The following is a 19538-nucleotide window of genomic DNA, read 5'->3' as shown; positions in this document are numbered from 1 at the left end:
CAAAGGCTTTTGATACTATCCCTCATAGACGCTTAATAAGTAAAGTAATGTCTATTGGCTTGGAAAGTATAGTTTGTAATTGGATTGAAAACTGGCTAAAGGACCGTGTGCAGAGAGTTGTGATCAATGATTTATATTCAGGATGCACCGGCGTTATAAGTGGTGTACCCCAAGGTTCAGCGCTGGGCCCTCTATTATTTAATTTATTTATTAATGATATTGAGGAGGGGGTTAATAGCACCATTTCTATTTTTGCAGATGACACTAAGCTATGTAGTACTGTACAGTCTATGGAAGATGTCCATATACTACAAGCTGACTTGAACACTGGGTGATTGGGCATCAACTTGGCAAATGAGGTTCAATGTGGATAAATTTAAAGTTATGCCTTTTGGTAGTAATAATCTCTGTGCATCATATGTCCTAGGTGATGTAACACTGTGAGATTCACATATAGTGAAGGATTTGGGTGTCCTTGTAGATGGTAGATTAAATAACAGCATACAATGCCAATCAGCTGCTTCTAAGGCCACCAGGATACTATCATGCATTAAACGAGGCATGGACTCGGGGGGCAGGGATGTAATATTACCACTTTACAAAGCGTTGGTGCGGCCTTATCTGGAATATGCAGTTCAGTTGATAAGGGGCATGGAGGGTCTTAGTTATGAAGAAAGATTAAAATAATTAAATTTATTTAGTCTTGAGAAGTGACATATAAGGGGGGACATGATTAACTTATACAAATATATAAATGGGCCATACCAAAAATACAGTGAAAAACTGTTCCATGTCAAATGTCCTTAAAAGACAAGGGGGCACTGCCTCCGACTGAAGAAGAAAAAGTTCAGTCTCCAGAAGCGTCAAAACTTCTTTACTGTAAGAACTGTGAATCTGTGGAATAGACTTCCTCAGGACGTGGTCACAGCAGGAAGAGTGGACAGTTTTAAAAAGGGTTTAGATGAATTCTTAAAAGTAAATGACATTAATGCTTAGGGAAATGTGTAGAAAGTCTGAGTCTCACTTCCTTCTGGGATTCGCATCTCCACCTTTCCCGTGGTTGAACTTGACGGACTTATGTCTTTTTTTAACCGTATTAACTATGTAACTATGAAAATATGTTTGATCCACCTGAATGTCCCATTGAAATGAATGTAACTGACTTTCAGTTGCAGAAAATTTGACAATAAAATCTTTAGTGTTTGAAGGCACCCTAAATAATTGTCTCATCTGGACTATCTTTTGTCTAAACGAGGACCCAATGGCAATCAGCTGTTATCACCATGTAAAGCTGCAGTGGTCACTGCAGGAGGAATATGGTATTACATGGCTCTGCACTTCGGCAAATTGGGTTTTTCGGAGTGGGAGAACACCCAAATTTTTATCCTTAGCCCAAATAGAGCCAATGAAAAAGGGTTATCTTAATAGGCCAATCCTTAAATTGGATCTTGAAAAATCTTTTATTACAAGAAGTTTGTAGCAGGCATCTAAAGGCAATTTGATCATAAGCATTTTCTCAATATATTTAAATAGTCTAAGCTCCATTTCTTTACTTTAGAGCACAGATCTTATATTTCCACACAGAGCTATTGTGTCTGTGAAAATCCTTGGCAACTGCCAGTCCTTTTAGGAAGTCTGATCCATAAGACATTGAATACAAATGCTATTGACCCGAATAAGGGTCCATTCACACGTCCGCAAATGGGTCCGCATCCATTCTGCAATATCAGGAACGGGTGCGGAACCATTCATTCTCAATAGGGCAGGAATGGATGCAGAGAGCACACTATGGGCTCTCCGCATCCGCATTTCCGGAGCGCAGTCCCGATCTTCCGGGCTTCGGCCCTGAACTTTCGGGCCACGTCTCCGCAAAAAAATAGAACAAGTCCTATTCTTATCCGCAATTGCGGACAAGAATAGGCAGTTCTATGGGGGGTGCCGGCTGGGTGTATTGCGGATCCGCAATACACCACGGACGTGTTAATGGACCCTAAGAGTAACATACAGAGTAAGGCCTCATGCACATGAGCGTGGTTTTGGTTCGCATCTGATCCACATTTTTTGTGGATTGAATGTGGACCCATTTATTTATTTCAATGGGGCCACAATAGATGTGGACAACACATGGTGTGCTGTCCGCATCTGCACATACATTCCATGAAAATAATTTTGTAGACATGAATAGGCAGAACTTACACGGCCAGTATTCGTATTTTAAGGATCGGTAATTTGTAGACCACAAAAACGGCTATGGCGTGTGCATGAGACCAGAAGTGCAGAAGTGAGGGGGGGGGGGGGGGGTGATAAATATAAAGGAAGGGCTTATACTGGATCCACTTCTGGCTTTTGGTCACAAATCTGCATAAAAAAACAAACAAAAAGCTGTGTGTAAAAAATGTTTTTCAACCTGTGGCTTTCAAGCTTTTGCAAACTACAGCTCTCATCGTTGTCCAGAACCTTTATATTTCTGACACCAGGACTAATATTCTTGGATTTTGTGAAATTGCACAGCTCATAACTGTGGATCGGCGATGTGCTCACATAAAAAGGATTGTATTTCATCATAAACACTATAGCAATAAACATTGCAAAAAAAAAACTGCAATATCAATACAAAGCTACTGGTAAATCAATGGGGAATCAATAAGCTTTTTAAAATAAATAACTCACCACCCTGAGAAAGCGCATGCTGTTCAGTAATTCAGTAGTAGTTAAAAGCAAGTTAACACAGCAAACCCATATACAAATGGAACACTAATGTTTCCAAGCACATGAAGAATGATGTGGTAAAATAACAGAAATCTGCTGAACTCTACATAAAGGCAAGAAAAGAAGAAAAAACACAGTGCCTCATGTGTGGTACCGTCTTATAAATAATATAATATTAGGTGCGTAGTTCGCTTACCAGATGCTGTTGTGAGGAGTCACAACAGCTGTAGGTGCCTTAGCTGGTATCTATCCCCACCAGCTTAAGGGGATGCCGTGCTGCTGCCTGGGCCTCTTCCTGTCTCGATAGTTCCAGGAACAAATGGTATACAGATAATCATAAAAGTGGGAGACCACTATCCGGCGCTGCAGGCATATAGATAAGTCTTCAGGTTTTGTAATGATTTTTTATTGAAGTCAACGCATTTCAAGGGCGGAGTGCCCCCTTCGTCAGGACAATTTACAGAATGCAAGCTTGCTTGTGATTGAGACATTTAAAACACTGTTTTGGCGGGTTAATCAGAGAGAGGTACAGAGATAAGGAGGGGCGTGTTTAGTATAATGAGGCTCCTAGATAGCCTTCAATTACGTCAATTAGAAGAAGATACTAGGAGATATGTACACTTGTATCTAACGTGTTACCTAAAGGAATATATTGTAGTGAAAGACTGGGCTACAGTTGCGCTAGACTGAGCGCTACATGTGGATGCTTAGTCCCTCTTCTAAGTTGATACATTTGATACATTTTATATCACTAAAACCTGCATTCTCTTGCGCTGGTATCTCAGAACACCCGCACACAGAGTTCTCCTACACAGAGCCAGAGTCCATCTCCAGCTCTCTGCTCTCTCTGTCTGCAGCGATCCTCCGTGTTAGCTGCTTCATAGAGTACTGCCTGTCATATGAAAAGCACCAGCGCTGCCCGATCTCTGGACTGGAAATGATAGCAATCGCTGGTGCTGGTGTAATCCCGTTTCCTGTATCAGCTAGTATAATGGCCCTGCGGGATGCGGGGCTCTCATTTCACAGGTAATGGAGTGATTCCTGTGTGTTCCCTTATTTGGACGCCTGGTCCCGATATCAATCAAGTATATAGACTGCCGGTGTAAAGCGGGGGTGAGTGTGAACTTGCAATTGGGGCTGGAATCAAAGTTCTTGGCCAGTCTATGCCAAAGGGATTAGCATATTGTTATTATTATTATTATTATTACCATCATCGGTCCCCGATTGTCTTTCAAGAGATATTATAGATTGTGACTTGATATAGTAAAACTGTATATATATAATGGGATTATACCAATAGTTCTCATTGCATTCTTGTGTGCTGTGATAAAAATAAAATAATAATAATAATAATAATAACAATAACAATAAGTCTCTGCGTACTTTAAAAACGGATGGTCTCATAGGGGGCACAGTTGATGAGGATAGTTAGATAGATAGATAAATAGATGTATAAGACATATATAAAGTATATATAAAATTATACATTTAAAGGTATCTATAAAATTATACATTTAAATGTGAAGATAAGAATAAAATAGTAATAATAATAATAATAATAATAATAATAAAAAAGGTAAAATAAACATAAATAGATATCAATGTAAACAAAATTAAGATAAAAATTGACTCATCAAGTTGCACAGGATTAAACAAAATAAAATCACATAAAGTACGATAAATGTGCATACGGATGGATATATGTAATGAAGGTATATATTCAATATTCTCTATCATCATTCTGCTGGTCCTAATTTTATATGGACCATTATCATAGAGGGTTTGTACAGGCATATATGCATGTATATATATATATATATATACACATATATATACCCACACAAGCACATGTAAACGCACATACATATATATACATGCATACAAACATACATACACACACATATACACACACAGGGTTGTGCGTCATTGTCTCTCGGATATATATTGTTGATCATTACATAATCCTTATTTAGTATTATATATGTGTATTATTTTTATTATATCAAAAAATCTCATTCATGTCCTTCATAGAATAGTCTCAATGATTTTATTCAAACCTCGTGGGCTCAGTGTATCTAATTGGTACATCCAGAATACTTCCCTCTTCTGTAGTTTTTCAAAGCGGTTCAACGGGTTTTCTGGTACGAAATCAATGGGAGTAATTTTTATCTTGTGTTTGTCTTTTTCTGGGGTAGATGCACAATGTCTGGAGACCCCATGTTTTAGATATTGTTTGCGGATGTTATACCTATGTTGATTCACCCGGCAATGAAGGGCTTGGGTGGTTCGGCCCACATATTGTAGGCCTCATCCGCATTCAATAAGATAAATGACATAGGTAGAGTAGCATGTGAGATGGTATTTTATTGGGAATGTCGTACCATTATAGTTGGAAGTGAAGGAGGTTTGTCTATGTGTAATGATTTTACAACATAGGCACCTCTTAGATCCACACTTATAGCTACCTTTCTCTTTTACTTTTTCTTGGCTCGGTCCGCTTGCTTCTATCGCTAGGGTGTGTTGTTTCAGTTGGCTCGGGGCTAGTATGTTTTTTATAGTAGGTGCCCATCTATAGGTAATATTTGGTATGGTGGGTAGGTATTTTGCTACATATGGGTCTTGTAGGAGAATATGCCAGTGGTTTTCGAGGATTTTTTGAATCTGTCTATTAGACGTGTTGTACTGGGTAATAAAGCGGACTATTTCATTAGGGCCCTTTGGTTTGTTGTTAACTGATAGGCATGCCTCTTGTGATTGTAGGCTACTCTTTTTTATAGCGTCTTTCACAAATTGTTTTGGGTATCCTTTATCTCGGTACCTATTCTCCAAGATCTTTGTCTGTATTTTAAAGTCCTCGTTCTTTGTACAATTCCGTCTAATCCTTTTACATTGGCTATATGGGATGTTTTGCAGCCATTTTTTATGATGAAAGCTAGAATAGTGAATATAGCTGTTAGTGTCCACTGTTTTGAAATATGTTTTTGTGCTTAGCAGATTATTGTGACATGAAATAATAATGTCTAGGAATTCTATCTCTACTTTATTAAAATTCGGGGTGAAGGAGATCCCCCAGTCTGTTTCGTTTAGGGAGTTGCAGAATATTTTTGCTGTGTCTTCCTTCCCATCCCAAATAATAAACAGATCATCAATGTATCTTTTATAATATATAATCTTTTTGTGGAAATCAGAGTGGTTAGTGATGAATTTTTCTTCAAATTCCCCCATGAATAAGTTTGCAAACGCCGGCGCTACTCGCGTCCCCATAGCGGTCCCCTTGCACTGATGGTAGACTGTATTATTGTACATGAAATAGTTGTTCTGAAGTATAAAACGTAAGCCGTCAAGGAGAAATTCTATTTGGGGTGATGTTAGCGTATCATCCTTTTGTAGAACCGTTTTTATACACTCTATTCCTATATCGTGCTCAATGTTCGAGTAGAGGGCTGTGACGTCCATTGTGAGAAGGCCATATGTGTCCTTCCACTCTATTTGTTTAAGTTCTCGGATCAATTGGCTCGAGTCGTGGAGGTAGCTTGGCAAATTCTTCACGTAGGGTTGTAAGAACATGTCCATGAACTGTGATAGATTACTGGTAGCACATTTTGTGTTTGAAACAATAGGTCTGCCGGGGGGATTTTGTATGCTTTTATGGATTTTGGGCAAGTGGTAGAAATATGGGATACATGGTGTTTTTGGAGACAAGAAGTTACGTTCCTTTTTATTAATATACCCTTTTTCATATGCCTTCTTAACCAGGGTATTTCGTTTTTTTTGTATGCAATGTCCCTGGCTATGTAATGGGAAGAAATTGGATTTAGGTCGAACTTCTATATGTCTGAAGTTGTCCGTATCTGTTGTTTGGATTTCTCCATTGTTTTCTATGATCTCTTTTCTACTAGTTGATCTTTTGTTTTGTCTTTGGGTAGGTATTTTGTTTTTTTCCAGGTCAAAATGTCTCTTTATTGTTAAATTACGTCTAAACTTCTGGACATCTATGAATAGACCTAGAGGGTCGATCTTGTTTTGGGGGCAAAATGACAGTCCTTTCTGTAGAAGGATGGTTTCATGGGTTGTTAACGTGTGTGATGATAAATTAAATATTTTCACTGTGGATGTTTCTTTAGTAGAGGTAGGGGGTTCAAGTTTCTTTGAATTTGCATTTACATCACTCTTCCTTTTTTGGTGTTGTCCCCCTCTCTTTCCTCGTGTTCTAGTTTTATTTTTATTTTTGGGAAATATTGGGTAATCTGTGGGTTCGATTTTAGACGGGGGGGGGGGGGGGGAGGGACGTAACCCTACTTCTAAAAAAGGAGCACTCGGTGCATTGGGTAATCTGGCATGATTTAAAAATGGTACAAATGCATTAGAGCCTGATGCTGTGTTATCAATAACCGAAATATGTTCATCAATTTCGATCAAAGGGAAAATGTGGGGACTGGGGGTGGGGGAAAGGTGGAGGGTATAGTCGTGGGGGTGGGATATGTTGTCAGGGTCCTCTATGGTCCCTATGGGGGGGAGACCTGAATTGGGAATATTATGGGGGTGTATGGTGTTACTGTGAGCGGGTCCTGACTCGATGTTTGTCGGTTTAGGTATGTTTTTCTCGGGGCTGTGATGTGTCCCATAAATAGATGTATTTTTTCTTGATTTATAATCAAAATATTTTGATTTTAATGCTCTGAATTTTTCCAGAAACTCATCTGTGTCTGTGTGGCTGGTGTTTTTTATGGTACTGGGATTATCAGATTTGGTGTTAAGGGGATCCTTGGTCATGTTACTATTCTCCTCACATGGTCTGGGGATGGCTGGGGGGTCCTTTGCTGCTGCCTTGATGAGATATGCATTATCACTGGGCCAGTGGTATTGTTCAGAACTCCTCTTGTGATTTTCGTGTGTTTTGACTGTATTTGTTTTTTTGTATGTCTGGTTTGTGAAAAACCTGGTTTTTGAATTCCCATCATATTTTCTCATTTTGTTTGTTGTGTCTCTCATTTTTCCTTGATTCCTATGTGGATCTAGGGGTGCTGGTTCCTGTGTCTGTGTGTTAGGTCTGTTCCTGTTTGTGGGGTTGCGATATATGTCCTGTTCTCTATCCAGCCTGTCTCTTATTAATTTGTGAGATTTTTTTGCTATAATATCCTGTTCATTTTCATAAATTCTATTAGTCACACTAAGATTAATTGTAGGGAAATCTGGATGTGTTTTATATTGTTGTAGGTCTCACCCCCATAGGGACCATAGAGGACCCTGACAACATATCCCACCCCCACGACTATACCCTCCACCTTTCCCCCACCCCCAGTCCCCACATTTTCCCTTTGATCGAAATTGATGAACATATTTCGGTTATTGATAACACAGCATCAGGCTCTAATGCATTTGTACCATTTTTAAATCATGCCAGATTACCCAATGCACCGAGTGCTCCTTTTTTAGAAGTAGGGTTACGTCCCTCCCCCCCCCCCCCCCGTCTAAAATCGAACCCACAGATTACCCAATATTTCCCAAAAATAAAAATAAAACTAGAACACGAGGAAAGAGAGGGGGACAACACCAAAAAAGGAAGAGTGATGTAAATGCAAATTCAAAGAAACTTGAACCCCCTACCTCTACTAAAGAAACATCCACAGTGAAAATATTTAATTTATCATCACACACGTTAACAACCCATGAAACCATCCTTCTACAGAAAGGACTGTCATTTTGCCCCCAAAACAAGATCGACCCTCTAGGTCTATTCATAGATGTCCAGAAGTTTAGACGTAATTTAACAATAAAGAGACATTTTGACCTGGAAAAAAACAAAATACCTACCCAAAGACAAAACAAAAGATCAACTAGTAGAAAAGAGATCATAGAAAACAATGGAGAAATCCAAACAACAGATACGGACAACTTCAGACATATAGAAGTTCGACCTAAATCCAATTTCTTCCCATTACATAGCCAGGGACATTGCATACAAAAAAACGAAATACCCTGGTTAAGAAGGCATATGAAAAAGGGTATATTAATAAAAAGGAACGTAACTTCTTGTCTCCAAAAACACCATGTATCCCATATTTCTACCACTTGCCCAAAATCCATAAAAGCATACAAAATCCCCCCGGCAGACCTATTGTTTCAAACACAAAATGTGCTACCAGTAATCTATCACAGTTCATGGACATGTTCTTACAACCCTACGTGAAGAATTTGCCAAGCTACCTCCACGACTCGAGCCAATTGATCCGAGAACTTAAACAAATAGAGTGGAAGGACACATATGGCCTTCTCACAATGGACGTCACAGCCCTCTACTCGAACATTGAGCACGATATAGGAATAGAGTGTATAAAAACGGTTCTACAAAAGGATGATACGCTAACATCACCCCAAATAGAATTTCTCCTCGACGGCTTACATTTATACTTCAGAACAACTATTTCATGTACAATAATACAGTCTACCATCAGTGCAAGGGGACCGCTATGGGGACGCGAGTAGCGCCGGCGTTTGCAAACTTATTCATGGGGGAATTTGAAGAAAAATTCATCACTAACCACTCTGATTTCCACAAACAGATTATATATTATAAAAGATACATTGATGATCTGTTTATTATTTGGGATGGGAAGGAAGACACAGCAAAAATATTCTGCAACTCCCTAAACGAAACAGACTGGGGGATCTCCTTCACCCCGAATTTTAATAAAGTAGAGATAGAATTCCTAGACATTATTATTTCATGTCACAATAATCTGCTAAGCACAAAAACATATTTCAAAACAGTGGACACTAACAGCTATATTCACTATTCTAGCTTTCATCATAAAAAATGGCTGCAAAACATCCCATATAGCCAATGTAAAAGGATTAGACGGAATTGTACAAAGAACGAGGACTTTAAAATACAGACAAAGATCTTGGAGAATAGGTTCCGAGATAAAGGATACCCAAAACAATTTGTGAAAGACGCTATAAAAAAGAGTAGCCTACAATCACAAGAGGCATGCCTATCAGTTAACAACAAACCAAAGGGCCCTAATGAAATAGTCCGCTTTATTACCCAGTACAACACGTCTAATAGACAGATTCAAAAAATCCTCGAAAACCACTGGCATATTCTCCTACAAGACCCATATGTAGCAAAATACCTACCCACCATACCAAATATTACCTATAGATGGGCACCTACTATAAAAAACATACTAGCCCCGAGCCAACTGAAACAACACACCCTAGCGATAGAAGCAAGCGGACCGAGCCAAGAAAAAGTAAAAGAGAAAGGTAGCTATAAGTGTGGATCTAAGAGGTGCCTATGTTGTAAAATCATTACACATAGACAAACCTCCTTCACTTCCAACTATAATGGTACGACATTCCCAATAAAATACCATCTCACATGCTACTCTACCTATGTCATTTATCTTATTGAATGCGGATGAGGCCTACAATATGTGGGCCGAACCACCCAAGCCCTTCATTGCCGGGTGAATCAACATAGGTATAACATCCGCAAACAATATCTAAAACATGGGGTCTCCAGACATTGTGCATCTACCCCAGAAAAAGACAAACACAAGATAAAAATTACTCCCATTGATTTCGTACCAGAAAACCCGTTGAACCGCTTTGAAAAACTACAGAAGAGGGAAGTATTCTGGATGTACCAATTAGATACACTGAGCCCACGAGGTTTGAATGAAATCATTGAGACTATTCTATGAAGGACATGAATGAGATTTTTATTATTATTATTACTATTATTATTTTATTATTATTATTATTATTATTACTATTTTATTCTTATCTTCACATTTAAATGTATAATTTTATAGATACCTTTAAATGTATAATTTTATATATACTTTATATATGTCTTATACATCTATTTATCTATCTATCTAACTATCCTCATCAACTGTGCCCCCTATGAGCCCATCCGTTTTTAAAGTACGCAGAGACTTATTGTTATTGTTATTATTATTATTTTTATTTTTATCACAGCACACAAGAATGCAATGAGAACTATTGGTATAATCCCATTATATATATACAGTTTTACTATATCATGTCACAATCTATAATATCTCTTGAAAGACAATCGGGGACCGATGATGGTAATAATAATAATAATAATAACAATATGCTAATCCCTTTGGCATAGACTGGCCAAGAACTTTGATTCCAGCCCCAATTGCAAGTTCACACTCACCCCCGCTTTACACCGGCAGTCTATATACTTGATTGATATCGGGACCAGGCGTCCAAATAAGGGAACACACAGGAATCACTCCATTACCTGTGAAATGAGAGCCCCGCATCCCGCAGGGCCATTATACTAGCTGATACAGGAAACGGGATTACACCAGCACCAGCGATTGCTATCATTTCCAGTCCAGAGATCGGGCAGCGCTGGTGCTTTTCATATGACAGGCAGTACTCTATGAAGCAGCTAACACGGAGGATCGCTGCAGACAGAGAGAGCAGAGAGCTGGAGATGGCTCTGGCTCTGTGTAGGAGAACTCTGTGTGCGGGTGTCTGAGATACCAGCGCAAGAGAATGCAGGTTTTAGTGATATAAAATGTATCAAATGTATCAACTTAGAAGAGGGACTAAGCATCCACATGTAGCGCTCAGTCTAGCGCAACTGTAGCCCAGTCTTTGACTACAATATATTCCTTTAGGTAACACGTTAGATACAAGTGTACATATCTCCTAGTATCTTCTTCTAATTGACGTAACTGAAGGCTATCTAGGAGCCTCATTATACTAAACACGCCCCTCCTTATCTTTGTACCTCTCTCTGATTAACCCGCCAAAACAGTGTTTTAAATGTCTCAATCACAAGCAAGCTTGCATTCTGTAAATTGTCCTGACGAAGGGGGCACTCCGCCCTTGAAACGCGTTGACTTCCATAAAAAATCATTACAAAACCTGAAGACTTATCTATATGGCTTGGTTGCATACCACGTAGAAGGAAGCGGAAAAAAAATCCAAATGGGGTAGAATTGGGAAAAACGCAATTCTGATAATTTTTTATTTTTTTTTACACTGTACATTATCGACTGTACACGTAAAATTGACCTGTTATGTTTATTCTCCAGGTCAGTACGGTTACAACGATATCACACTTGTATAATTTTTCTTGCGTTTTAATACTGAAAAAAAATATTAAAACCTTTGAAAAAAAAAAAATATTATAACCATATTCTGACCCATATAACTTTTTTGTAGTTATGTGAACGGGGCTGTGTGAGGGCTCATTTTTTGCAGGACGATCTGTTCTTTTCCGATTTGAAGTGTGTGTGACTTTTTGATCACATTTTATAAAAAAATTATTGGGTAGTTGAAGTGACAAAAAATTGTAAATTGGCTGTTTTTTTTTTTCCGTTACGCCATTTGTCATTAATATTGTTAAATTTTAATTATATGGGCATTTTCGCATGATGTTTATTTTTTTATTGGTTAAGTATTTTTATTTTAAGAAAAGGGGGGTATTTTCATTTTTTTTATCTGTAAAAACTTTTTTTTACTTATATTTTTTTAAGTCACTTTGGGTGGCAATAACTGGCAATCATTAGATTGCCCATTGTGTTCATTGATGGCTATACAGATGTCATTGAACACTTAATTTGCACTATACCAATACAATGCTGCCACCTAGTGGCCTGTATTGTTATATTCCTAAAATATGCACCGAAGCCTGCTTGAGGCTTCGGGCTATTTCAGTAATGTAACAGGTTCCCTGATCTCAGTTGGGGAAAACTGTTACCGGAGCAGAAACGTGCGACTTACACTTCTGGACTGCAAAAATGCCGTGGTCACATTTGACCACAGCATCTGAAGGGTAAAATGTATGCAATCAGCCTTATTAAAATAGCAGAAACCCAGCATCTATGGCGCCCACTGCACCTGCAAGCGGGCACCATGTTCAGGGACCAGACATCCGCCTTACATATATGGCGGAGGTCCTTACGGGGTTAAAGAGAACTTGAACTAGATGGGTTCATCAACATGGTTCTATAAACCAGAGACAGACCCTGTTCATTCCACATCTGTGGGTGTTCTATCTGTTGGACAGACCCTCACCAATGTGACCCTTTAAGGGGTTGTCTCACTTCAGCAAAAGGCATTTATCTTGTAGACAAATTAATACAAGGCACTTACTAATGTATTGTAATTGTCCATATTGCTTCCTTTGCTGGCTTGATTCATTTTTCCATCAAATTATAAACTTCTCATTTCCAGGGGTTACAAGTACGGCCACTCTGCAGTCCAGGGTTTTAATTACACAGTTACATCCAGAAATATTATTTGCAGCATTCTTATTATATGTATGCTGGCATGACTAGTGTAAATTTGCTTTCAGTTTTATATGGTAATTTCACCTGGTCTGGGGATGTACCTGTGTGCAGTTATTCTGTGTTTGTTACAGTAATTTGGTAATGTACATGTTATGATTAAGATCTTTAGTCGGTATGCCCTGTGGATATGTTCACACAGAGTATTTTCAGAGTTGAAAAAACATTTTATTTAATATGTTTTATTCTTTACATGTTTTTTAACACAGCTTTGGTGCCTTTTTCGGCAAGCATATTTATTACTGAATGGAATGGAAATGTTGTATCCAAAATCCATGTCAAAAATGATCAGGACACGTTTTTCCATGATGCAGTTTTTAAAACCACAATTGGAAAACAAGCACTGTATTATTCAAAGGGGTTGTCCCACAAATAATATTCTACGGTTTTCAAACCAGCATCTGGATCTGAACACTTTTGTATTTGCATGTAATTAAAAATTTTGCATAGCCACTAATCAATAAAATTTAACTGTATGGTGCCACCTGCTGTTAGTTCTTTCTCTTATTTCTTTGACCTGCTCTCTGAGAAGGCCGCACATGCTCAGTTTCATCCTTCAACTGCCTCCTGAGCTGTCATAGGTAGAGCTGAGACACGCCCCCTTAGCTGCAGCAGAAAAGACACTGTCCTTCAGCTGTCAGCTTGATATAAATCTAGCGGAGCAATGAATGGGGAGATCTCTGGATCCATGTGAGGTACAAGGCTGGTTCTTGCTTTGTTAGAAAGAGTTTATCAAGCACTACTGTATATAATGTCTGATTTTCATTTTTTACATAAGTCATGGGATAACTCTTTTAATTAAATCAATGGGGAAGTTCTGCATGCATTTTTGGATGGATTTTCAGCACAGAATCTGAAACAAAATCCACACTCAAAATATGAAAAAATAATCGTATCATACAGATCTGTATGGTTTTTGACACAGATCCAAGCCAAAAACCGCAAGAAATGAAGATTTGTATTAAAGTACACCCCCAAAAAACTGCTTATTTATACCACAAAAAAGTCTGAAAATTCACATAAAAAATTGTACAGAAAAAACCTGCTTTTAAAATCATTGTGGATTCCCTTAAACACTAGATTTCCCAAAATTGCAGTCAAGATATGGATAAGTATTCTGTATTTATCTTCCTGATCATGCCTTTAATTCCCTGCAGCAGTTTTGACTTTCTATGCCTTATAAGTCTATTTTTTTTCACTCACTACACAACCATATGGCTTAATGACCTACAAGTTTTCAGAATGAATTACTTTCCTATTAAACATGAGTAATTTCGAGTTATTCTCTTAAGGCAAAAATTTATTTATATGTCAAAAGTTGTATAACTTTTTCCATCATATTCATTCTTTGTTATAATTGAATGCAAGGTAAAAATGTTACTAATCTATAGATACTGGCAGCGTCTCTTTTATTATTTGGCTTCCAATTAAACACTTTAGGGACATGCTTCAAACAAACAGCAGTTTTGATATACATAAGAGGTAGTAAATAAAAAAATAATGAAGTCTGGTGATGCATAGAGATGTTAATACAATGTCTCTTAATAGACCAGCCAATCCAGATTAGAGGAAGAACTAAGGAGCTTTCATTATAAGACTGTCACTAAGTTCCAGTCTTTTCAGTGAAGTATAGAACATTAGACAACCTGGATCTCCAACCTATAACCCGAAAAACTTCAGGTAAAATATTGCATGCTGGTTGTAGCAGATTTTACTGACCTATTTCTCCCTTGTGTCTATATGTTATTGAACATTGGAAATGTATATTTTGTAATATTTATTGTATTTAGGGACATTTGTGAAATGTACTGATACCACCTTTTGACTCCTGTGGGCATTTGTCAAAGATCAGTGTGCTATACTGTACATACTAAACTGTATACATACACTAGTACACAACCTGTCCATAGCTTTCTGAGAAGAACTGACAAAATTTCAGTTAGAGCCAAGGGCCATAGCCCTCAGTACAGCACATTTATACCCCTTCAATCTAGTGATCGATAAGAGATATTGCAACCCCACTGATAAAATCTTCTGACATGCCTCTATGGTATATATTCAAATCAAATTGCGAATTCAGTTTCCAGTATACAAAATCACCGAAATTGTAGCCCAGTCCAATTCTAGATATACACGAATTAAGAATGAAGACCACAGTATAAGACAACAATAATTTAGAGGAAACATTCCAACTATTACCAGGGTTGCCAACCAGTTTTTTTTTCTAGACAACTTATTTCAACATCATGGACAGCCAACATATTTATGGACAAATTGGGAAACCATAATAGATTATAAAGATAATTAGTAAGATATGTCTAGATCAGATATCCATATCAGCACACCAACTGCATCTACAATCACAATCATTTGCACTGACTCCTCCAGCTTCCAAAAAAGTCACATCATTTTTTTTGCAGACACTCAAAACATGTGTCCTATTTTTATATAGTCCATGAATTTATGGATGTTGGCAAGCTTGAGCCCTTCTATGGGTATGTGTCATATGACACACTAGACCAGGCATGTCCAAACTGTGGCCCTCCAGCTGTTGCAAAACTACAACTCTCAGCATGCCCTAATAGCTGTAAGCTATCCAGGCATGGTGGGAGTTGTAGTTTTGCAACAGCTGGTGTGCCGCAGTTTGGACATGCCTGCACTAGACATAAAGGCTGTAGAACATCAATGCTCAATTAAGCTTGTACATAATTGTTAGTATTCATACAAGGTTCATTTATGTGTGGTAGCCTTATTTCACCTTAAGGACCAGGGAGATTGTTTTTTCGTCACATATTGTACTTCATGACACTGGTAAAATGGAGTCAAAAAAATTCATTTTTTCATAAAAACAATACCAAATTTGCCAAAAATGTGGAAAATTTAGCAAATTTCCAAGTTTCAATTTCTCTACTTCTATAATACATAGTAATACCTACAAAAATAGTTATTACTTTACATTCCCTATATGTCTACTTTATGTTAGGATCATTTTGGGAATGACATTTTATTTTTGGAGGACGTTACAAGGCTTAGAAGTAAATCTTGAAATTTCTCAGACATTTTCAAAAACCAACTTTTTAAGGACCAGTTCAGGTCTGAAGTCAATTTGTGAGGCTTACATAATAGAAACCTCCCAAAAATGACCCCATTCTAGAAACTACACCCCTCAAGGTATTCAAAACTGATTTTACAAACGTCATTAATCCTTTAGGTGTTCCACAAGAAATAATGGAAAATAGAGATACAATTTCAAAATTTAACTTTTTTGGCATATTTTCCATGTTTATAACTTTTTCCAGTTACAAAGCAAGGGTTAACAGCCAAACAAAACTCAATATTTATGGCCCTGATTCTGTAGTTTACAGAAACACCCCATATGTGGTAGTAAACTGCTGTACGGGCACACAGCAGGGCGCAGAAGGAAAGGAATGCCATACTGTTTTTGGAAGGCAGATTTTGCTGGACTGGTTTTTTTTGACACCATGTCCCATTTGAGGCCCCCCTGATACACCCCTAGAGTAGAAACTCCAAAAAAGTGAACCCATTTTAGAAACTACAGGTTGGGGTGGAAGTTTTGTTGGTACTAGTTTAGGGTACATATGATTTTTGGTTGCTCTATATTACACTTTTTGTGAGGCAAGGTAACAAGAAATAGCTGTTTAGGCACAGTTTTTATGTTTTGTTATTTACAACATTCATCTGACAGGTTAGATCATGTGGTATTTTTATAGAGCAGGTTGTCACGGACACGGAGATACCTAATATGTATACTTTTTATTTATTTATGTAAGTTTTACACAACAATGTTATTTTTTAAACAAAAGAAATCACGTTTTTGTGTTTCCATAGTCTGAGAGCCATAGTTTTTTCAGTTTTTGGGCGATTATATTGGGTAGGGTATGATTTTTGCAGGCACTATTTTGGGGTGCATGTGACTTTTTGATCGCTTGCTATTACACTTTTTGTGATTATAAGGTGACAAAAAATGGCTTTTTTTACACCGTTTTAATTTTAATTTTTTTACGGTGTTCATCTGAGTTGTTAGGTCATGTGATATTTTTATAGAGCCGGTTGAAGCGGACGCGGCAATACCTAATATGTCAACAATTTTTTTTAACTTTAGTTGGGGAAAATTACGTTTTCGTTTATTTTTACTTGAAACTTTTAATTTTTTTGGGGGGGAAACTTTATTTTTTCAACTTTTTTTCACTTTATTTTTTGTCCCACTTTGGGACTTCAAATTTTGGGGTCTAATCTTTTACAATGCATTCCAATACTTCTGTATTGGAATGCATTGGCTGTATGAGTAATAGTGTGTAGTACTCATACAGCTTCCTGCCTGTGAGATCCAGGGGGCTGCATCTCACAGGCTCATCACCGGAAGGCAGCACCGATGCCTCAGGAAGGCATTGCGCTGCCTTCCATGCCATCGGGTCCCCCCTACAGCCCCACGGGGACCCGATGGCACCGCCGCCGCCCCAACATAAAAAGCCGCAAACTGCAGGTCTGAATTGACCTGTGGTTTGCGGCGATCGCCGACACGGGGGGGGGGGGGGGGGGGGTCACAGGACCCCCCTGGGCATTGAGCCAAGGTGCCTGCTCAATGATCTGAGCAGGCACCTGTTCCGAAATACACATGACGTACCGGAACGTCATGCGTCCTGAAGAGGTTAAATGAAAATAAAATATTAGAATGTTCTGTAGAAAATATAGACTTTCCCAAATGTATTGCCTAACTCCAATGCATACCTTCTTCCCTCTATACTCACAGGTGTTCAGGAATCTGAGATATGGCTCTGGAGGTGTCCAGTACTGTACTTCCCAGCATAGCAATGTCCCTCCCCCATGCCCACTGGGTTAATGAGCAGTGATGGCCAGTTCGCAGTGTTCGCTAGCGAACACATGCAGGCTGCCATCTTAAGTCACAAGTCCGGCGATGCACAGGTAAGCCCTTACCTGTACCTGTGCCGCGAGCCTGTCTGAACTCAAATGCGGTCCCAGGGAGCAGGCAGTTCTGAGAACAGCCGCCGGGGGCCTTGATCGGGCTGTTCTCGGAACTGCCTGCTCCCGGTGACAGCATTTGTTTGAGACCGGCTCGCGGCAAAGGCACAGGTAAGGGCTTACCTGTGCATCGCCAGACTTGTGAGTTAAGATGGCAGCCCGCATGTGTTCTCTGGTGAACACTGCGAACTGGCCATCACTGTTAATGAGTCAATGTGGATTTTTTTTAACAGTGCAGATGAACTTTGTGGTTGATTTTTTTTTTTTTTTTTTCAGGGTTAAAGGTATAAGAACCATTCAACTCTACTGTTCCACACTGGCATGCTGTTCACTGATGCAAAAGCATTAGTAAATGTGCTTCATTCTCACTATCTCATAAAGATAATTCTTTACACAGTAAATGGAAGCCAGTGTGGCATTATAGCATTACATGGCAGGCACTGAAATATGGGGAAATCCTCATCTATGAGATTTATATGCCCTTACATGGCATATTGTCAGGGGTTGTATTCAGAGACAAATATTTTAAGCATGTTGCAGGTATTTTTTTTTTTTGGGTAGTTTTCCTCGAGTCAGCACTGGCACATATTTTTTTATACAATTTATCAAATGGTGCATATTGTTTGTCCCATATTTAACTGTCTAGAAATCCTAGTCAGATTTTAAATGTTTAGAATATTTTTGACAAATTATGAAATAGTTGCCATTAGTAGTTCTCTTCAGCAGGTTCTTCCATACAATATGTGAGAAAATAGGCAACCATTTTCTTGCATGATATGATTATGGTTGGCGTGGAAGTACTTGTTATAATGAACTGCTATTGACCAATGTCTAACTATGCTCTGTATCCTCAGAAATTAAAACCACCCAGTTGTCTCACTGATATAGGTTTAGCCATTTCTTAGGGCATCATCTACACTTCATACAACATCATGCTGGCAATCTAGTTTCTGAACTACCTTCAGTAAGGTCATTAAATGAAGCAGTCAACCTCTCCCAAACTTGAAAAAGGGCAAAGGGTAATCGCACTTTATCAAACAGAAAAAATGGAGGTGAGGTAGGTTTGAGATTTAATGTCCCTTAAAGAACATGACAGCACTTTTGGTAGTTCATTACAGCACCAAACAATACCTGCCACTCTTCTTTTGTTCATCCTTCTTTCCCTTCTTCTCACTATTTTCTTCCTCCTTTACTCTCTTCTTAGCATTAGCTCTGCCCCTGTAACCTGTTGTCCTGGCTCCTTTTTCTTCAGCTTCCTCCTCCTCCTCCTCCTCATTATTTTGTCCTGATTTGGCTCGTCTCCTTGTCTTTCTGTTTCCTCTTGGTGACTCATCTTCACTACTATCTTCTTCACTCTCATTTTTCCTTTGAGAGTCTTTTTGGGCTGACTTTCTGCCAGTTATCTTTCTTTTTGTGTTCTCTTCCTCTTCCTCATCTGTAATGTAATGTTAAGCAAATAGTAGTTACATCAGTGAAAATGTA

General features: G+C 38.5%; 1 protein-coding gene across 1 annotated transcript in view; it reads right to left on the bottom strand.

Moving 5' to 3' along the window:
* LOC122939379 (transmembrane channel-like protein 2) overlaps window positions 1–19538 on the bottom strand; it is a 245038-nt gene that overhangs the window by 141108 nt on the left and 84392 nt on the right. The window contains exon 3 of the mRNA XM_044295446.1: window positions 19188–19491. Coding sequence (XP_044151381.1) covers window positions 19188–19491 — 304 coding nt within the window. The remainder of the gene's footprint in view (window positions 1–19187; window positions 19492–19538) is intronic.

The sequence above is a fragment of the Bufo gargarizans genome, chromosome 5, assembly GCF_014858855.1.
Source record: "Bufo gargarizans isolate SCDJY-AF-19 chromosome 5, ASM1485885v1, whole genome shotgun sequence".
Lineage (NCBI taxonomy): Eukaryota > Metazoa > Chordata > Amphibia > Anura > Bufonidae > Bufo > Bufo gargarizans.
Note: the sequence above shows the minus strand (reverse complement) of the source record. Positions and strands in the feature narration are given on the sequence as shown.